This window comes from Littorina saxatilis, linkage group LG3, assembly GCF_037325665.1.
Source record: "Littorina saxatilis isolate snail1 linkage group LG3, US_GU_Lsax_2.0, whole genome shotgun sequence".
In the NCBI taxonomy this organism is placed as follows: domain Eukaryota; kingdom Metazoa; phylum Mollusca; class Gastropoda; order Littorinimorpha; family Littorinidae; genus Littorina; species Littorina saxatilis.
The window spans coordinates 759,347-773,602 of record NC_090247.1 but is presented as its reverse complement, the minus strand read 5'-3'; the positions used below and the strand labels follow the sequence as shown (position 1 = coordinate 773,602).

General features: G+C 39.5%; 1 protein-coding gene across 1 annotated transcript in view; it reads left to right on the top strand.

Moving 5' to 3' along the window:
* Window positions 1–14,256, top strand: part of LOC138961359 (serine/threonine-protein kinase 33-like) — a 73,832-nt gene that overhangs the window by 20,228 nt on the left and 39,348 nt on the right. The window contains exons 5-8 of the mRNA XM_070332971.1: window positions 1,869–2,007; window positions 4,548–4,630; window positions 12,914–13,001; window positions 13,385–13,460. Of these exons, the coding sequence (XP_070189072.1) occupies window positions 1,869–2,007; window positions 4,548–4,630; window positions 12,914–13,001; window positions 13,385–13,460 (386 nt within the window). The remainder of the gene's footprint in view (window positions 1–1,868; window positions 2,008–4,547; window positions 4,631–12,913; window positions 13,002–13,384; window positions 13,461–14,256) is intronic.

Here is a 14,256-nt window from a genome sequence, read left to right as displayed (position 1 = left end):
TTGCAAGCGATGATGCTGTACGTCCTAGCTTTAGAGGATAGAGCCTGCTGCTTTTTTTACAATGATATGGGGATGGCCCAATACTCTCAACCAATCAATAAGCACCGATTCAACCTTCACATCATGCCTTGAAGAAATGGTGGACAACTTCTTTGTCGATTCAAGACTTTCCGGAACAACAGTTCTGTACTCAGATACTTGGGTAACATTTTAGGCGTGTACCATGGTGGAGGACCGTCAGATAATAACTTTCATGTGAAGGCCTTATGCTGACAGATATTTTTAGGAAGGGTGGGAGCAATGTTTGAACATTGCCAGAGCGGATTGAAACCTGCTTCAGCAAAACGTGTTGCTGACATGCAATGAATTTTAGCCAGGTGACGGGTTGCTTGTGTGAGTCGGTCGGTGATTGCCTCACATTCAACCGATTGTTAGATGGACACTTCCTACCCCACCTATGTTGACCAAGATTTTTTTAGTCGAGACTAGCTGTGCTGCAGCAGGTTACTCAGAATAGTGGTAATTGTGTAGCAACTGTGTATCAACACGCTGGAATGCAGGCGTTAGATCCACGTTACAGGGAGCGACTGAAGCTAACAGTCTGAGCTGATATATCCGTACTTGGTCAGATAGAGCCATATGTGTGGGTACGGATATATCCATACCTGGGAGACAATGAGTTAAATTGCAGCCTGCATGTGACTGGCTCATAAGTTAATTATGAAAAAAAGAGGATGAAGACTGTCAAATATCATAATTTAACTCCTTGCACTTGCAGTAGTTATAGTCTTCTTCTTTTTCTTTTCCTTCAACTGCGTTCAAGTGGTTGTGTCAAGCTTGAAATCATTGCAGTTAGTCAAAATTAGGGTTAGGGTGATATAGCTCAGTTGGTAGCGCGCTGGATTTGTATTCAGTTGGCCGCTGTCAGCGTGAGTTCGATCCCAGGTTCGGCGGAAATTTATTTCACAGTGTCAACTTTGTGTGCAGACTCTCTTCGGTGTCCGAACCTCCCCCCGTGTACACTACATTGGGTGTGCACGTTAAAGATCCCACGATTGACAAAAGGGTCTTTCCTGGCAAAATTGCTTAGGCACAGTTAATAATTGTCTACCTATACCCGTGTGACTTGGAATAATAGGCCGTGAAAGGTAAATATGCGCCAAAATGGCTGCAATCTACTGGCCGTATAAAATGTCATCTCACACGGCATCACTGCAGAGCGCCTAAAACTGTACCCACGGAATATGCGCGATATAAGACTCATTGATTGATTGATTGATTGAAAATCTATCAGTTGCTAAACAATGCCAGCATGAACTTAATATTGTGATGTTTGGAGAAGCTATGTTAGAAAAAAAGGCTGTCGTGTAAGATTAGCACGCATAGCTGAAAACATATGAAGGTAGAAGATCATTGTTTTAATTCAGTGAAAAATTCTCTGACTTTTCTGCCCAATTCAGTTACAGCCAGGCAGCAGAACCACATGTACAAACAAAAGGTTGTCATTAGAACATGTAAAGCTTGGATAAATCTGTTAATATGATCTAAACAGAGTTCACAGGGTAAGGAAGATGTTAAATTCTCAGATGTACTCTTGATATTTAAACAACAACAAATAGTCCTGGTAGATAACTAACATCCACCCCCCCTCTCCCGCCATCCAACCTACACCTCCCAGTACCACCCACCACCCTAAAAAAAAACACACACACACAAACCCACTGTGTAATGATCAAGTTGTACAATGTAGCAAGAGATTGTACAAGATCCAATCTGTCTGTATGGACTGTATAGTCAACAAGAACCAGTTTATTTGTTTCTGTCATCCTGTTTGTCATTTCTTGATATTGTACTTTGTGTTTCAACAGCGGATGTACCTAGTGATGGAAATGTGTCTAGGGGGTGAGCTGGCAGATGTGTTGAAAGAGCACAAGTGGTTCTGCGAGGCGGATACCAAGACGATTATACAGAGGCTGGCTGGTGCTATCTCCTACCTTCACAAACATGGTAACTTGTCATTGTCTGCTATGTTATGTATAGAGCAGGAAAGAACAAAGAAAGTTAACAATTTTCACAAATATATGCTTACTGGAGCTCGACGCATCGCCCTCTGTCTGTGTGTCTTGTTTCTCTCTGACTCAGTGTCTGGCTGGCTGGCTGGCTGGCTGGCTGTCTGGCTGGCTGGCTGGCTGGCTGAATGCCTGACTCTCTTCCATCACCCCACCCTCTGCCTTTATACTTAGTTCATGTATATATGTAACCGTCTCGCACTCGGACAAGGCGGTGTGGTAATCCGACTTCGCTTTTTATTCACCATAAAGAATTGCATGAAAAAACCCTGAAACACATGTAAATAAAATAATGAAAACAGACCGGCCCCCGTAGCGCAGTGGTTAGCGCATCGGACTGTGGGCCGGGAGGTCGTGGGTTCGAATCCCATCAGGGTCATGTGGGTTTTTCGTGCTACGGTCGGCTCCTACCCAGAGTGGAAGTGCTATGGTTCCTATGGGAAGGCTGGGATCACACAGCCGAGTGTCATTCACTTAACGAATGCGACTTTGAGGGTGCTCAGGTTCTGTATACCTGACCAACACCGCAGGTGCGGCAGTTCTCGGGCCTGGTTGACATCAGGATATATTATGACAGTAAGAGTAGATCAGTGCTGCCCTGTCACGTAGTCTCAAACCAAAATTGGAAATCCATAGCATCATCATTATAATCATCCTCATCTCATTAATCATCCAAAAATTATAAATTGTCCTTGCTCTTGTGGCCCTTCATGCCCGGAGCTCTCATGGTGACCTTGGTCTCAGTGTTCCTGTTCCATCCTTCCCTGAAAAGTACTTCTGCTGTCAGTCTTCAACGTGTGACGTTCTGGGGGGTCGACGGAGGGACGTGGTGGCGGTCTGCTCTCTGGAGGAGACCCTCACTCAGTCTGGCTCCGAGACTTAGCAGTCAATGTCGTTAGTAGGGGGCATAGTAGGTAGTGGGCTGCGTCCGTTAGCTCGGGACAGACCCACTACTGAACACCGTCGAAGTGACTCAGCAGAAGTGCAGTGTCATCTTCCGAGGGTAGCCTACCGCAGCGACCCGACATCCCTCCCTGGAGCGTCTGTAAAATCGGCAAGTCTGGCAGCGGAACGAAATTCAGATGTGGATGGAGCAGTGGGTGCAGGGACGGGGCGGCGTGAGAGCACACCGGGACAAGGAACAGGTGTAAGGGGAAAAAAAAAATAAAAAAAAATAATGAAAACATGGTGTTTCAGTACAATAAAGTTCTAAGATTGTAAATCAATAAAATAGTTTACCTCATTTGATTCACATTAACATTAAAACAAATTACGGCTCTCACAAGTATACATGTACATCAAATATTCCATTTAGTTCAGCAACATTGCTTCACTGAGAAATCATATATACAAAACGGCATACACGTAAATATTATATGTATACAATGCAACATCAACATGTGAATCTGACATGCTGAGAATAATTTAACATGAACTCCATTCTTAAATAAAGAATGTCACACCGCAATAATAAATATCGCATACCTCAAAAATACTGTTGTCGTAGTTATGAGGGTTTTTCACTCCTCGGTCTGGCCAGGGCATAACCTACAAGTATTACATCAATTATTACTATGTGCACATCATATATGTAGACAATGAAAATAAGTATCAAACTCAGGTATTACACAAGCCAACTCTTTGTTTCCAATAATAAAAATACATCATGTGCCTTCTTTCAGTAGCAATTGAGAATGACATTTCCCTAGACACATTATTCAAATAGAAAGTAACTTATGAACAACGTGAACGCCATCAAAAATAAAGAAGCAGCCTGGCTCCAAACTAGTTTATGTTCACATTCCTTCTTTCCAACTGAATTCCAAAACATTCAAACTGAACTAACTAACGTGGCATACAATTATAATAAAACAATTTCATTCAACAGTCCTGTCATTCAATTCATTTAAGTCAATCTATAATCTAAAATAAAGCATTCATACTAGCACGATCTCACTTACCAAAACAGCAAAAGGAGCCTTGTACAGACAGGTTGACTTCAGGTGGTAACAGCCAACAATGACTGACAGGTGACAGCATACCAAAAATGCAGTGAACTTAGTTCACACTAAAAAAAGTATTCTTCCAAGCCAACATTGGCTACAAAACTGCCAATGAGAGTACAGTTTTCATAAGCCAATGAAAACTTGCCATACAAACAATAGGCACTTCAATGAAGCATATTTTAACAAATAATAAGCAGGCAACTGATTCCTGCACAGGCACATGAAAAGATTATTCTTTTAAAGGACACAAACAAATGAAGTTATAAGTCAAAATATACTGCCTGCCACATATACATGTAGGCACCTGTTTTATTTTCAGATTTTTTTTCTGATTTCATTTGACTTCATCACAATTGTGGTGTTATTTGTTATCTTTTGTTACAACTGCACTCTACTGTTATATTTTTGTTCCGCTTCATTTCTGTGAAAGAAACGTTTTTTTGTGAAACTCTTATTGTTTGTTCTGTTGCAGGCATTGTTCATCGAGATCTCAAACTGGAAAATATTTTAATGGGGCAGAATCCAGACAACGTAGACGACAGGTTGCATGTCAAGGTATGACAGGTTGCATGTCAAGGTATGACAGGTTACATGTCAAGGTATGACAGGTTGCATGTCAAGGTATGACAGGTTGCATGTCAAGGTATGACAGGTTGCATGTCAAGGTATGACAGGTTACATGTCAAGGTATGACAGGTTGCATGTCAAGGTATGACAGGTTGCATGTCAAGGTATGACAGGTTGCATGTCAAGGTATGACAGGTTACATGTCAAGGTATGACAGGTTGCATGTCAAGGTATGACAGGTTGCATGTCAAGGTATGACAGGTTACATGTCAAGGTATGACAGGTTGCATGTCAAGGTATGACAGGTTGCATGTCAAGGTATGACAGGTTGCATGTCAAGGTATGACAGGTTACATGTCAAGGTATGACAGGTTGCATGTCAAGGTATGACAGGTTGCATGTCAAGGTATGACAGGTTACATGTCAAGGTATGACAGGTTACATGTCAAGGTATGACAGGTTGCATGTCAAGGTATGACAGGTTACATGTCAAGGTATGACAGGTTGCATGTCAAGGTATGACAGGTTGCATGTCAAGGTATGACAGGTTGCATGTCAAGGTATGACAGGTTGCATGTCAAGGTATGACAGGTTGCATGTCAAGGTATGACAGGTTGCATGTCAAGGTATGACAGGTTACATGTCAAGGTATGACAGGTTACATGTCAAGGTATGACAGGTTACATGTCAAGGTATGACAGGTTGCATGTCAAGGTATGACAGGTTGCATGTCAAGGTATGACAGGTTGCATGTCAAGGTATGACAGGTTACATGTCAAGGTATGACAGGTTGCATGTCAAGGTATGACAGGTTACATGTCAAGGTATGACAGGTTGCATGTCAAGGTATGACAGGTTGCATGTCAAGGTATGACAGGTTGCATGTCAAGGTATGACAGGTTGCATGTCAAGGTATGACAGGTTACATGTCAAGGTATGACAGGTTACATGTCAAGGTATGACAGGTTACATGTCAAGGTATGACAGGTTACATGTCAAGGTATGACAGGTTGCATGTCAAGGTATGACAGGTTACATGTCAAGGTATGACAGGTTACATGTCAAGGTATGACAGGTTGCATGTCAAGGTATGACAGGTTACATGTCAAGGTATGACAGGTTGCATGTCAAGGTATGACAGGTTGCATGTCAAGGTATGACAGGTTGCATGTCAAGGTATGACAGGTTGCATGTCAAGGTATGACAGGTTGCATGTCAAGGTATGACAGGTTGCATGTCAAGGTATGACAGGTTGCATGTCAAGGTATGACAGGTTGCATGTCAAGGTATGACAGGTTGCATGTCAAGGTATGACAGGTTGCATGTCAAGGTATGACAGGTTGCATGTCAAGGTATGACAGGTTGCATGTCAAGGTATGACAGGTTGCATGTCAAGGTATGACAGGTTGCATGTCAAGGTATGACAGGTTGCATGTCAAGGTATGACAGGTTACATGTCAAGGTATGACAGGTTACATGTCAAGGTATGACAGGTTGCATGTCAAGGTATGACAGGTTACATGTCAAGGTATGATTTTTGTGTGTGCTGTCGTTGAGAGTGAAGCTTAGTATGAACCTAACGTCTTGTTAGCTTGTTTCACTTGTAAAGATGGGTCTGGTAGCTCGGTTGGTAGAGAACGGGACTTTTGATCTTCGGGTCTCAGATTCGAATCCAGATCGGAAAGGACACGGGTCAACTTTATGTGATGACTCAGAGAGGGTATCCATGTCCCACCCCTGTGTCACCACCGTGGCATGTAAAGTGCAGGCAGTTGATGACTCCTAAACACGCACACCCCTGGGCCAGTATGCATCAACTAGAAGTAAGAAACACTGGAAGTAGAGGCCTCTTTTTGAAGTGGGAACTCCCGAAGTTAACTTCCTAACTGTTCACTATGCATGAACTGACTTCAACGCCGAAGTAGTGGCATCGAGAGTATTAAGGTCAAGGTCGTGGAAATTGAGGGAATCCCTAGTAATACGCATGCGCACGTTTCTGTAAACATGGCAGTCAACAGAAAAGGCAAGGCACGTGTGCCCAAAATGAAAGTAGCTACGGAGGGACGTTCTGCATCATTTACTGACAGTGAAATTGCTGTGCTGTTGACAGAAGTTTTTAACGAAAGAAATATTATTCTGAGCAAATGTCAGAGCAGCCTTACTATAAAACATAAAGACACTGTCTGGGCATATATAGCAGACCAAGTGCGCGTGAAATGGCGCGACCTAAAAATAAACGTACACGTGCAGGACTTATCGGCGACGGCGACTGGGGGTGGGCCACCATCTCTCTCTCTCTCTCAGTCTCTCTCTCTCTCTTTCAGTCTCTCCCTCTCTCTCTCAGTCTCAGTCTCTCTCCCTCTCTCTCTCTCTCTCTCTCTCTCTCTCTCTCTCTTACATACACCGTGCACACACACTGTGAGTGCACATGCAGTTTAAAGGAAGACAGAACCCACGACACAGACTCGCTTGCAGGAGATACAAAGAAAATAACGCGAAAAGACAAGAAAATTTACTGGTTATTTATTTATACTAGCTATCCAGCCACCATTTCTTGTAATAGTTCAATTCGTATTCGTAATCGAACTCGAACTCGAAGAATTCGGTAAAATACTGCAAATAAACACAAACACCTGTATAAGTCACATAATATAACATCAACACTTACAATAATACAGTATCAATTAAACCCTGCGACAGAATACATCAACCACAATTTAACACTTACAATAATACAGTATCAATTAAACCCTGCGACAGAATACATAAACCACAATTCAACACTGACAATAATACAGTATCAATTAAACCCTGCGACAGAATACATAAACCACAATTCAACACTCACAATAATACAGTATCAATTAAACCCTGCGACAGAATACATAAACCACAATTTAACACTTACAATAATACAGTATCAATTAAACCCTGCGACAGAATACATAAACCACAATTCAACACTTACAATAATACAGTATCAATTAAACCCTGCGACAGAATACATAAACCACAATTCAACACTCACAATAATACAGTATCAATTAAACCCTGCGACAGAATACATCAACCACAATTCAACACTCACAATAATACAGTATCAATTAAACCCTGCGACAGAATACATAAACCACAATTCAACACTTACAATAATACAGTATCAATTAAACCCTGCGACAGAATACATAAACCACAATTCAACACTCACAATAATACAGTATCAATTAAACCCTGCGACAGAATACATAAACCACAATTCAACACTTACAATAATACAGTATCAATTAAACCCTGCGACAGAATACATAAACCACAATTCAACACTCACAATAATACAGTATCAATTAAACCCTGCGACAGAATACATAAACCACAATTCAACACTTACAATAATACAGTATCAATTAAACCCTGCGACAGAATACATAAACCACAATTCAACACTCACAATAATACAGTATCAATTAAACCCTGCGACAGAATACATAAACCACAATTCAACACTTACAATAATACAGTATCAATTAAACCCTGCGACAGAATACATAAACCACAATTCAACACTTACAATAATACAGTATCAGTTAAACCCTGCGACAGAATACATCAACCACAATTCAACACTTACAATAATACAGTATCAATTAAACCCTGCGACAGAATACATAAACCACAATTCAACACTTACAATAATACAGTATCAGTTAAACCCTGCGACAGAATACATAAACCACAATTCAACACTTACAATAATACAGTATCAATTAAACCCTGCGACAGAATACATCAACCACAATTCAACACTTACAATAATACAGTATCAATTAAACCCTGCGACAGAATACATCAACCACAATTCAACACTTACAATAATACAGTATCAATTAAACCCTGCGACAGAATACATCAACCACAATTCAACACTTACAATAATACAGTATCAATTAAACCCTGCGACAGAATACATCAACCACAATTCAACACTTACAATAATACAGTATCAATTAAACCCTGCGACAGAATACATAAACCACAATTCAACACTTACAATAATACAGTATCAATTAAACCCTGCGACAGAATACATAAACCACAATTCAACACTTACAATAATACAGTATCAATTAAACCCTGCGACAGAATACATAAACCACAATTCAACACTTACAATAATACAGTATCAATTGAACCCTGCGACAGAATACATAAACCACAATTCAACACTTACAATAATACAGTATCAATTAAACCCTGCGACAGAATACATCAACCACCATTCAACACTTACAATAATACAGTATCAATTAAACCCTGCGACAGAATACATCAACCACAATTCAACACTTACAATAATACAGTATCAATTAAACCCTGCGACAGAATACATCAACCACAATTCAACACTTACAATAATACAGTATCAATTAAACCCTGCGACAGAATACATCAACCACAATTCAACACTTACAATAATACAGTATCAATTAAAACCTGCGACAGAATACATCAACCACAATTCAACACTTACAATAATACAGTATCAATTAAACCCTGCGACAGAATACATCAACCACAATTCAACACTTACAATAATACAGTATCAATTAAACCCTGCGACAGAATACATAAACCACAATTCAACACTTACAATAATACAGTATCAGTTAAACCCTGCGACAGAATACATCAACCACAATTCAACACTTACAATAATACAGTATCAATTAAACCCTGCGACAGAATACATAAACCACAATTCAACACTTACAATAATACAGTATCAGTTAAACCCTGCGACAGAATACATAAACCACAATTCAACACTTACAATAATACAGTATCAATTAAACCCTGCGACAGAATACATAAACCACAATTCAACACTTACAATAATACAGTATCAATTAAACCCTGCGACAGAATACATCAACCACAATTCAACACTTACAATAATACAGTATCAATTAAACCCTGCGACAGAATACATCAACCACAATTCAACACTTACAATAATACAGTATCATTAAACCCTGCGACAGAATACATAAACCACAATTCAACACTTACAATAATACAGTATCAATTAAACCCTGCGACAGAATACATCAACCACAATTCAACACTTACAATAATACAGTATCAATTAAACCCTGCGACAGAATACATCAACCACAATTCAACACTTACAATAATACAGTATCAATTAAACCCTGCGACAGAATACATCAACCACAATTCAACACTTACAATAATACAGTATCAATTAAACCCTGCGACAGAATACATCAACCACAATTCAACACTTACAATAATACAGTATCAATTAAACCCTGCGACAGAATACATAAACCACAATTCAACTAACATGCACCTGAAACCATGATAAATCATCTACACATATTTAATTCCATACAAAATGGCCAACAACCCTTAATTCCTAAAACGCCGTAATCTCCAAAATTATTAAGCAAAGAAACATACAACTGCGACAATAACAATCCCATCTCAAAACGTGTACACGCGACTACAATTACCACAAAGACATAAACGATTCCTTCCTAAACTGTTAACCTTCAAGGAAGAAAAAATAACAACACCTGCCAAAAAACTACGCACTAAAACTCTATTGACTGAAACAAACAAAGACAGACAACCTTCAGAAAACAACAAGTCTAAACTTACAAAAACAATATTTTACCTTTGCGCCATCAAGCGGGAACTGTTCCTCATGAAACACACAAATCCTTGGAGAAACACAAGTAAAAGAAACGACGGGCTTACTACTAACAAGTCGCGTAAGGCAAAAATACAATATTTAGTCAAGTAGCTGTCGAACTCACAGAATGAAACTGAACGCAATGCCATTTTTCAGCAAGACCGTATACTCGTAGCATCGTCAGTCCACCGCTCATGGCAAAGGCAGTGAAATTGACAAGAAGAGCGGGGTAGTAGTTGCGCTAAGAAGGATAGCACGCTTTTCTGTACCTCTCTTTGTTTTAACTTTCTGAGCGTGTTTTTAATCCAAACATATCATATCTATATGTTTTTGGAATCAGGAACCCACAAGGAATAAGATGAAAGTGTTTTTAAATTGATTTCGACAATTTAATTTTGATAATAATTTTTATATATTTAATTTTCAGAGCTTGTTTTTAATCCGAATATAACATATTTATATGTTTTTGGAATCAGCAAATGATGGAGAATAAGATAAACGTAAATTTGGATCGTTTTATAAATTTTTATTTTTTTTTACAATTTTCAGATTTTTAATGACCAAAGTCATTAATTAATTTTTAAGCCACCAAGCTGAAATGCAATACCGAAGTCCGGGCTTCGTCGAAGATTACTTGACCAAAATTTCAACCAATTTGGTTGAAAAATGAGGGCGTGACAGTGCCGCCTCAACTTTCACGAAAAGCCGGATATGACGTCATCAAAGACATTTATCAAAAAAATGAAAAAAAACGTTCGGGGATATCATACCCAGGAACTCTCATGTCAAATTGCATAAAGATCGGTCCAGTAATTTAGTCTGAATCGCTCTACACACACACACACAGACACACAGACACACACACGCACATACACCACGTACGACCCTCGTTTCGATTCCCCCTCGATGTTAAAATATTTAGTCAAAACTTGACTAAATATAACCAAAAAAAAGAAATGACGACTTACGTGACAACGAAAACCATTCAGTTGAATAACGGAGTCAATTTCATGGGATCACTTTTCTACAAAATAGTTAATTATACTTATTTATTATTTAGAAAAGTGTACAAATGGTTCAATACAACAAGCGCAAGTTACGCAATATTATAAATTCACATACAAAATCGGTACAAAATCCCGGGTCGCCTTTACATGGCAAACATCAAAAATGCGCAAGTTATCTTAAGAAAACAATGAAGCCACCTAATCTCCCTTCCCCAAATAATCCTATCATAAGTCGAGACTCCGCATATCGAGCTAGCTACGTTTTTACCCCATACAGGATCTTTCGTTCACTGACTGACTATCTAAGAATTTCTCTCAAACCTATTTACTTTATTGGATCTCTATGTGGAAGAAACAGTTCTTCCTTTTTGGGCTAAATTTAAGGATGGTCTAATACCTCAGAACCTGCTATATTAACTTTAGTGAGAACGGGACGGACGAATAGAGAATACTACATGGCTTGCTGTGTCGTACCAGATTTACACGAGTTGTTTTTTTAAATATTGAACTGCGAGCGAAAGCGAGCTGTTCACTATTTGAAAAAGCAACGAGTGTAAATCTGGTACGGAACAGCAAGCCATGTAGTATTCTGTTTATCCTACATACTGTACTTACGTGTATTTGACTGAAAATGTCCTGCATTCGAGGCGGCTAAATTGAAGACGCTTGTTTTAGAACCTCGATCTCTTCTAAAGCCTCGTGCAATCTATTACGTCAAAGCAAAGAAACGTCACTCTGAAAGTGTGGCGTGACGTGTTAGTTCTAAAGATTCATCGACGAGGGTAATTAGCGAGCGCAATTTTGTTTCTATAATGACGTTTGTCTCGGTGACTTTGGCATCATAAGCAGTGGAAAAACAGGTCCCTGCCAGACTTGCTTGACATGACCTCATTTACATGATATACACACGTGTGATTTGAACGATTATTATCTCACGGGTGTCTCTCTCACGTATGTAGGATAAATCCTCTTATTCATCACCAAAGTGCTTTATCCCTAACCTAATTCCAGCTTCTCCCTTTTGAAAGTACCATGCGCAAAACAGGCGGGACACCAAAAAAATGAGGAGCTTACCTGAGTTTGCGCAGGTCACTTAAGGTTTACTTTTCCCACCTATCTATCTAGTTTAGGACCGTTCAATCAAACGCACGCCGACGTTCTAACAGTCCGGTTGTTTACTTCTGACTATCTACGGAATTCTCTTCTACATATCTTTTGAACCTTTACTGTTGTTTAAAGTAAACAAGCCAGTAACATGCGCGGTTATCCTTTGAAGCTGACTATGCCTAGGCTGTCCTGACTTTGTGAAAAGGTAGAAAGAATCTCTAAGTTCTTTTATCGTTACTCTGCGTTTTCCCTATGCTATCCCTTTGACAGAATGCGGAGTCTCTTTTTCTTGTCCCTATTAAATCTTGATTTAATCTACCTTGCCTTCAAGTTACTCTCTCCCTATTCTAATCCCTAACCTAGCGCCCTCTGTCTATGTCCTTATTCTAACCCATTCTATTCTGTTCTAAAGCCTGTCCTAATGCGTGTACTTGTGTGCAGGTGACAGATTTTGGTTTGTCAGTGGTGAAGGGTGGGGTAACTCCAGACAACATGTTGGAGGATTTCTGTGGCACACCTATCTATATGGGTAAATTGTGTGTGTGTGTGTGTGTGTGTGTGATGTGTGTGTGTGTGTGTGTGTGAGCACATGTGAGTGAGTGCATGTGCATACGTACGTGTGTGAGCTCGCGTGTGTGTGTGTGTGTGTGTGTGTTCATTCATACAAGCTGATTCGGTAGGTGCAAATAAGCAGACTCATCTTTTTCTGCATGTTTTTCTCTTCATTTTTTTTATCTTTGCCTGTTTGCATTTCTTTGAGCTGGAATGTGCTCTTCCTTTTTCACAAATACATATCCCTAAGTTTATAGAAGTTATTTAACTTTTTTCTTCAAATATTTTATTTCTTTTTCTCTCTTGCCTCATCATGAACTTTGAAATGAACTGGAATTCAAGAAATTTTTATTTTTTCAGCTCCAGAAATCCTGGACAACAAAGCATATAGTCAACAGTGTGATGTGTGGGCGTTGGGAATTATTATGTACACGTTGTAAGTCACGCTTCACTGCATGTTGTCATGAAAGCCTGTTTCACGTTGGTAGTGCACATCTATTTACATGTACTTTATCTTCAAAAAAAAAAAAAAAAAAAAAAAAAACCAGACAAAACTTTACATACATCTTACAACAGACATGGAGACATCTAATACAACAGACATGGAGACATCTAATACAACAGACATGGAGACATCTAATACAACAGACATGGAGACATGTGGGTAACCCTCTTGCTGTTCATCTGATTGTTTGTTTGCTTGTTTGTATCATTCATTGCTTTCATTCTTTCTGTCTTTTTTATTTCCAGTTTTGTTATGACATTGTACAAGTCATATGCTGTCCCTATTGAGTCATATCATGCTGTCCTTATTGAGTCATATCATGCTGTCCTTATTGAGTCATATCATGCTGTCCCTATTGAGTCATATCATGCTGTCCCTAGTGAGTCATATCATGCTGTCCTTATTGAGTCATATCATGCTGTCCCTATTGAGTCATATCATGCTGTCCCTAGTGAGTCATATCATGCTGTCCTTATTGAGTCATACCATGCTGTCCTTATTGAGTCATACCATGCTGTCCTTATTGAGTCATATCATGCTGTCCCTAGTGAGTCATATCATGCTGTCCTTATTGAGTCATATCATGCTGTCCTTATTGAGTCATATCATGCTGTCCCTAGTGAGTCATATCATGCTGTCCTTATTGAGTCATATCATGCTGTCCCTAGTGAGTCATATCATGCTGTCCTTATTGAGTCATATCATGCTGTCCTTATTGAGTCATATC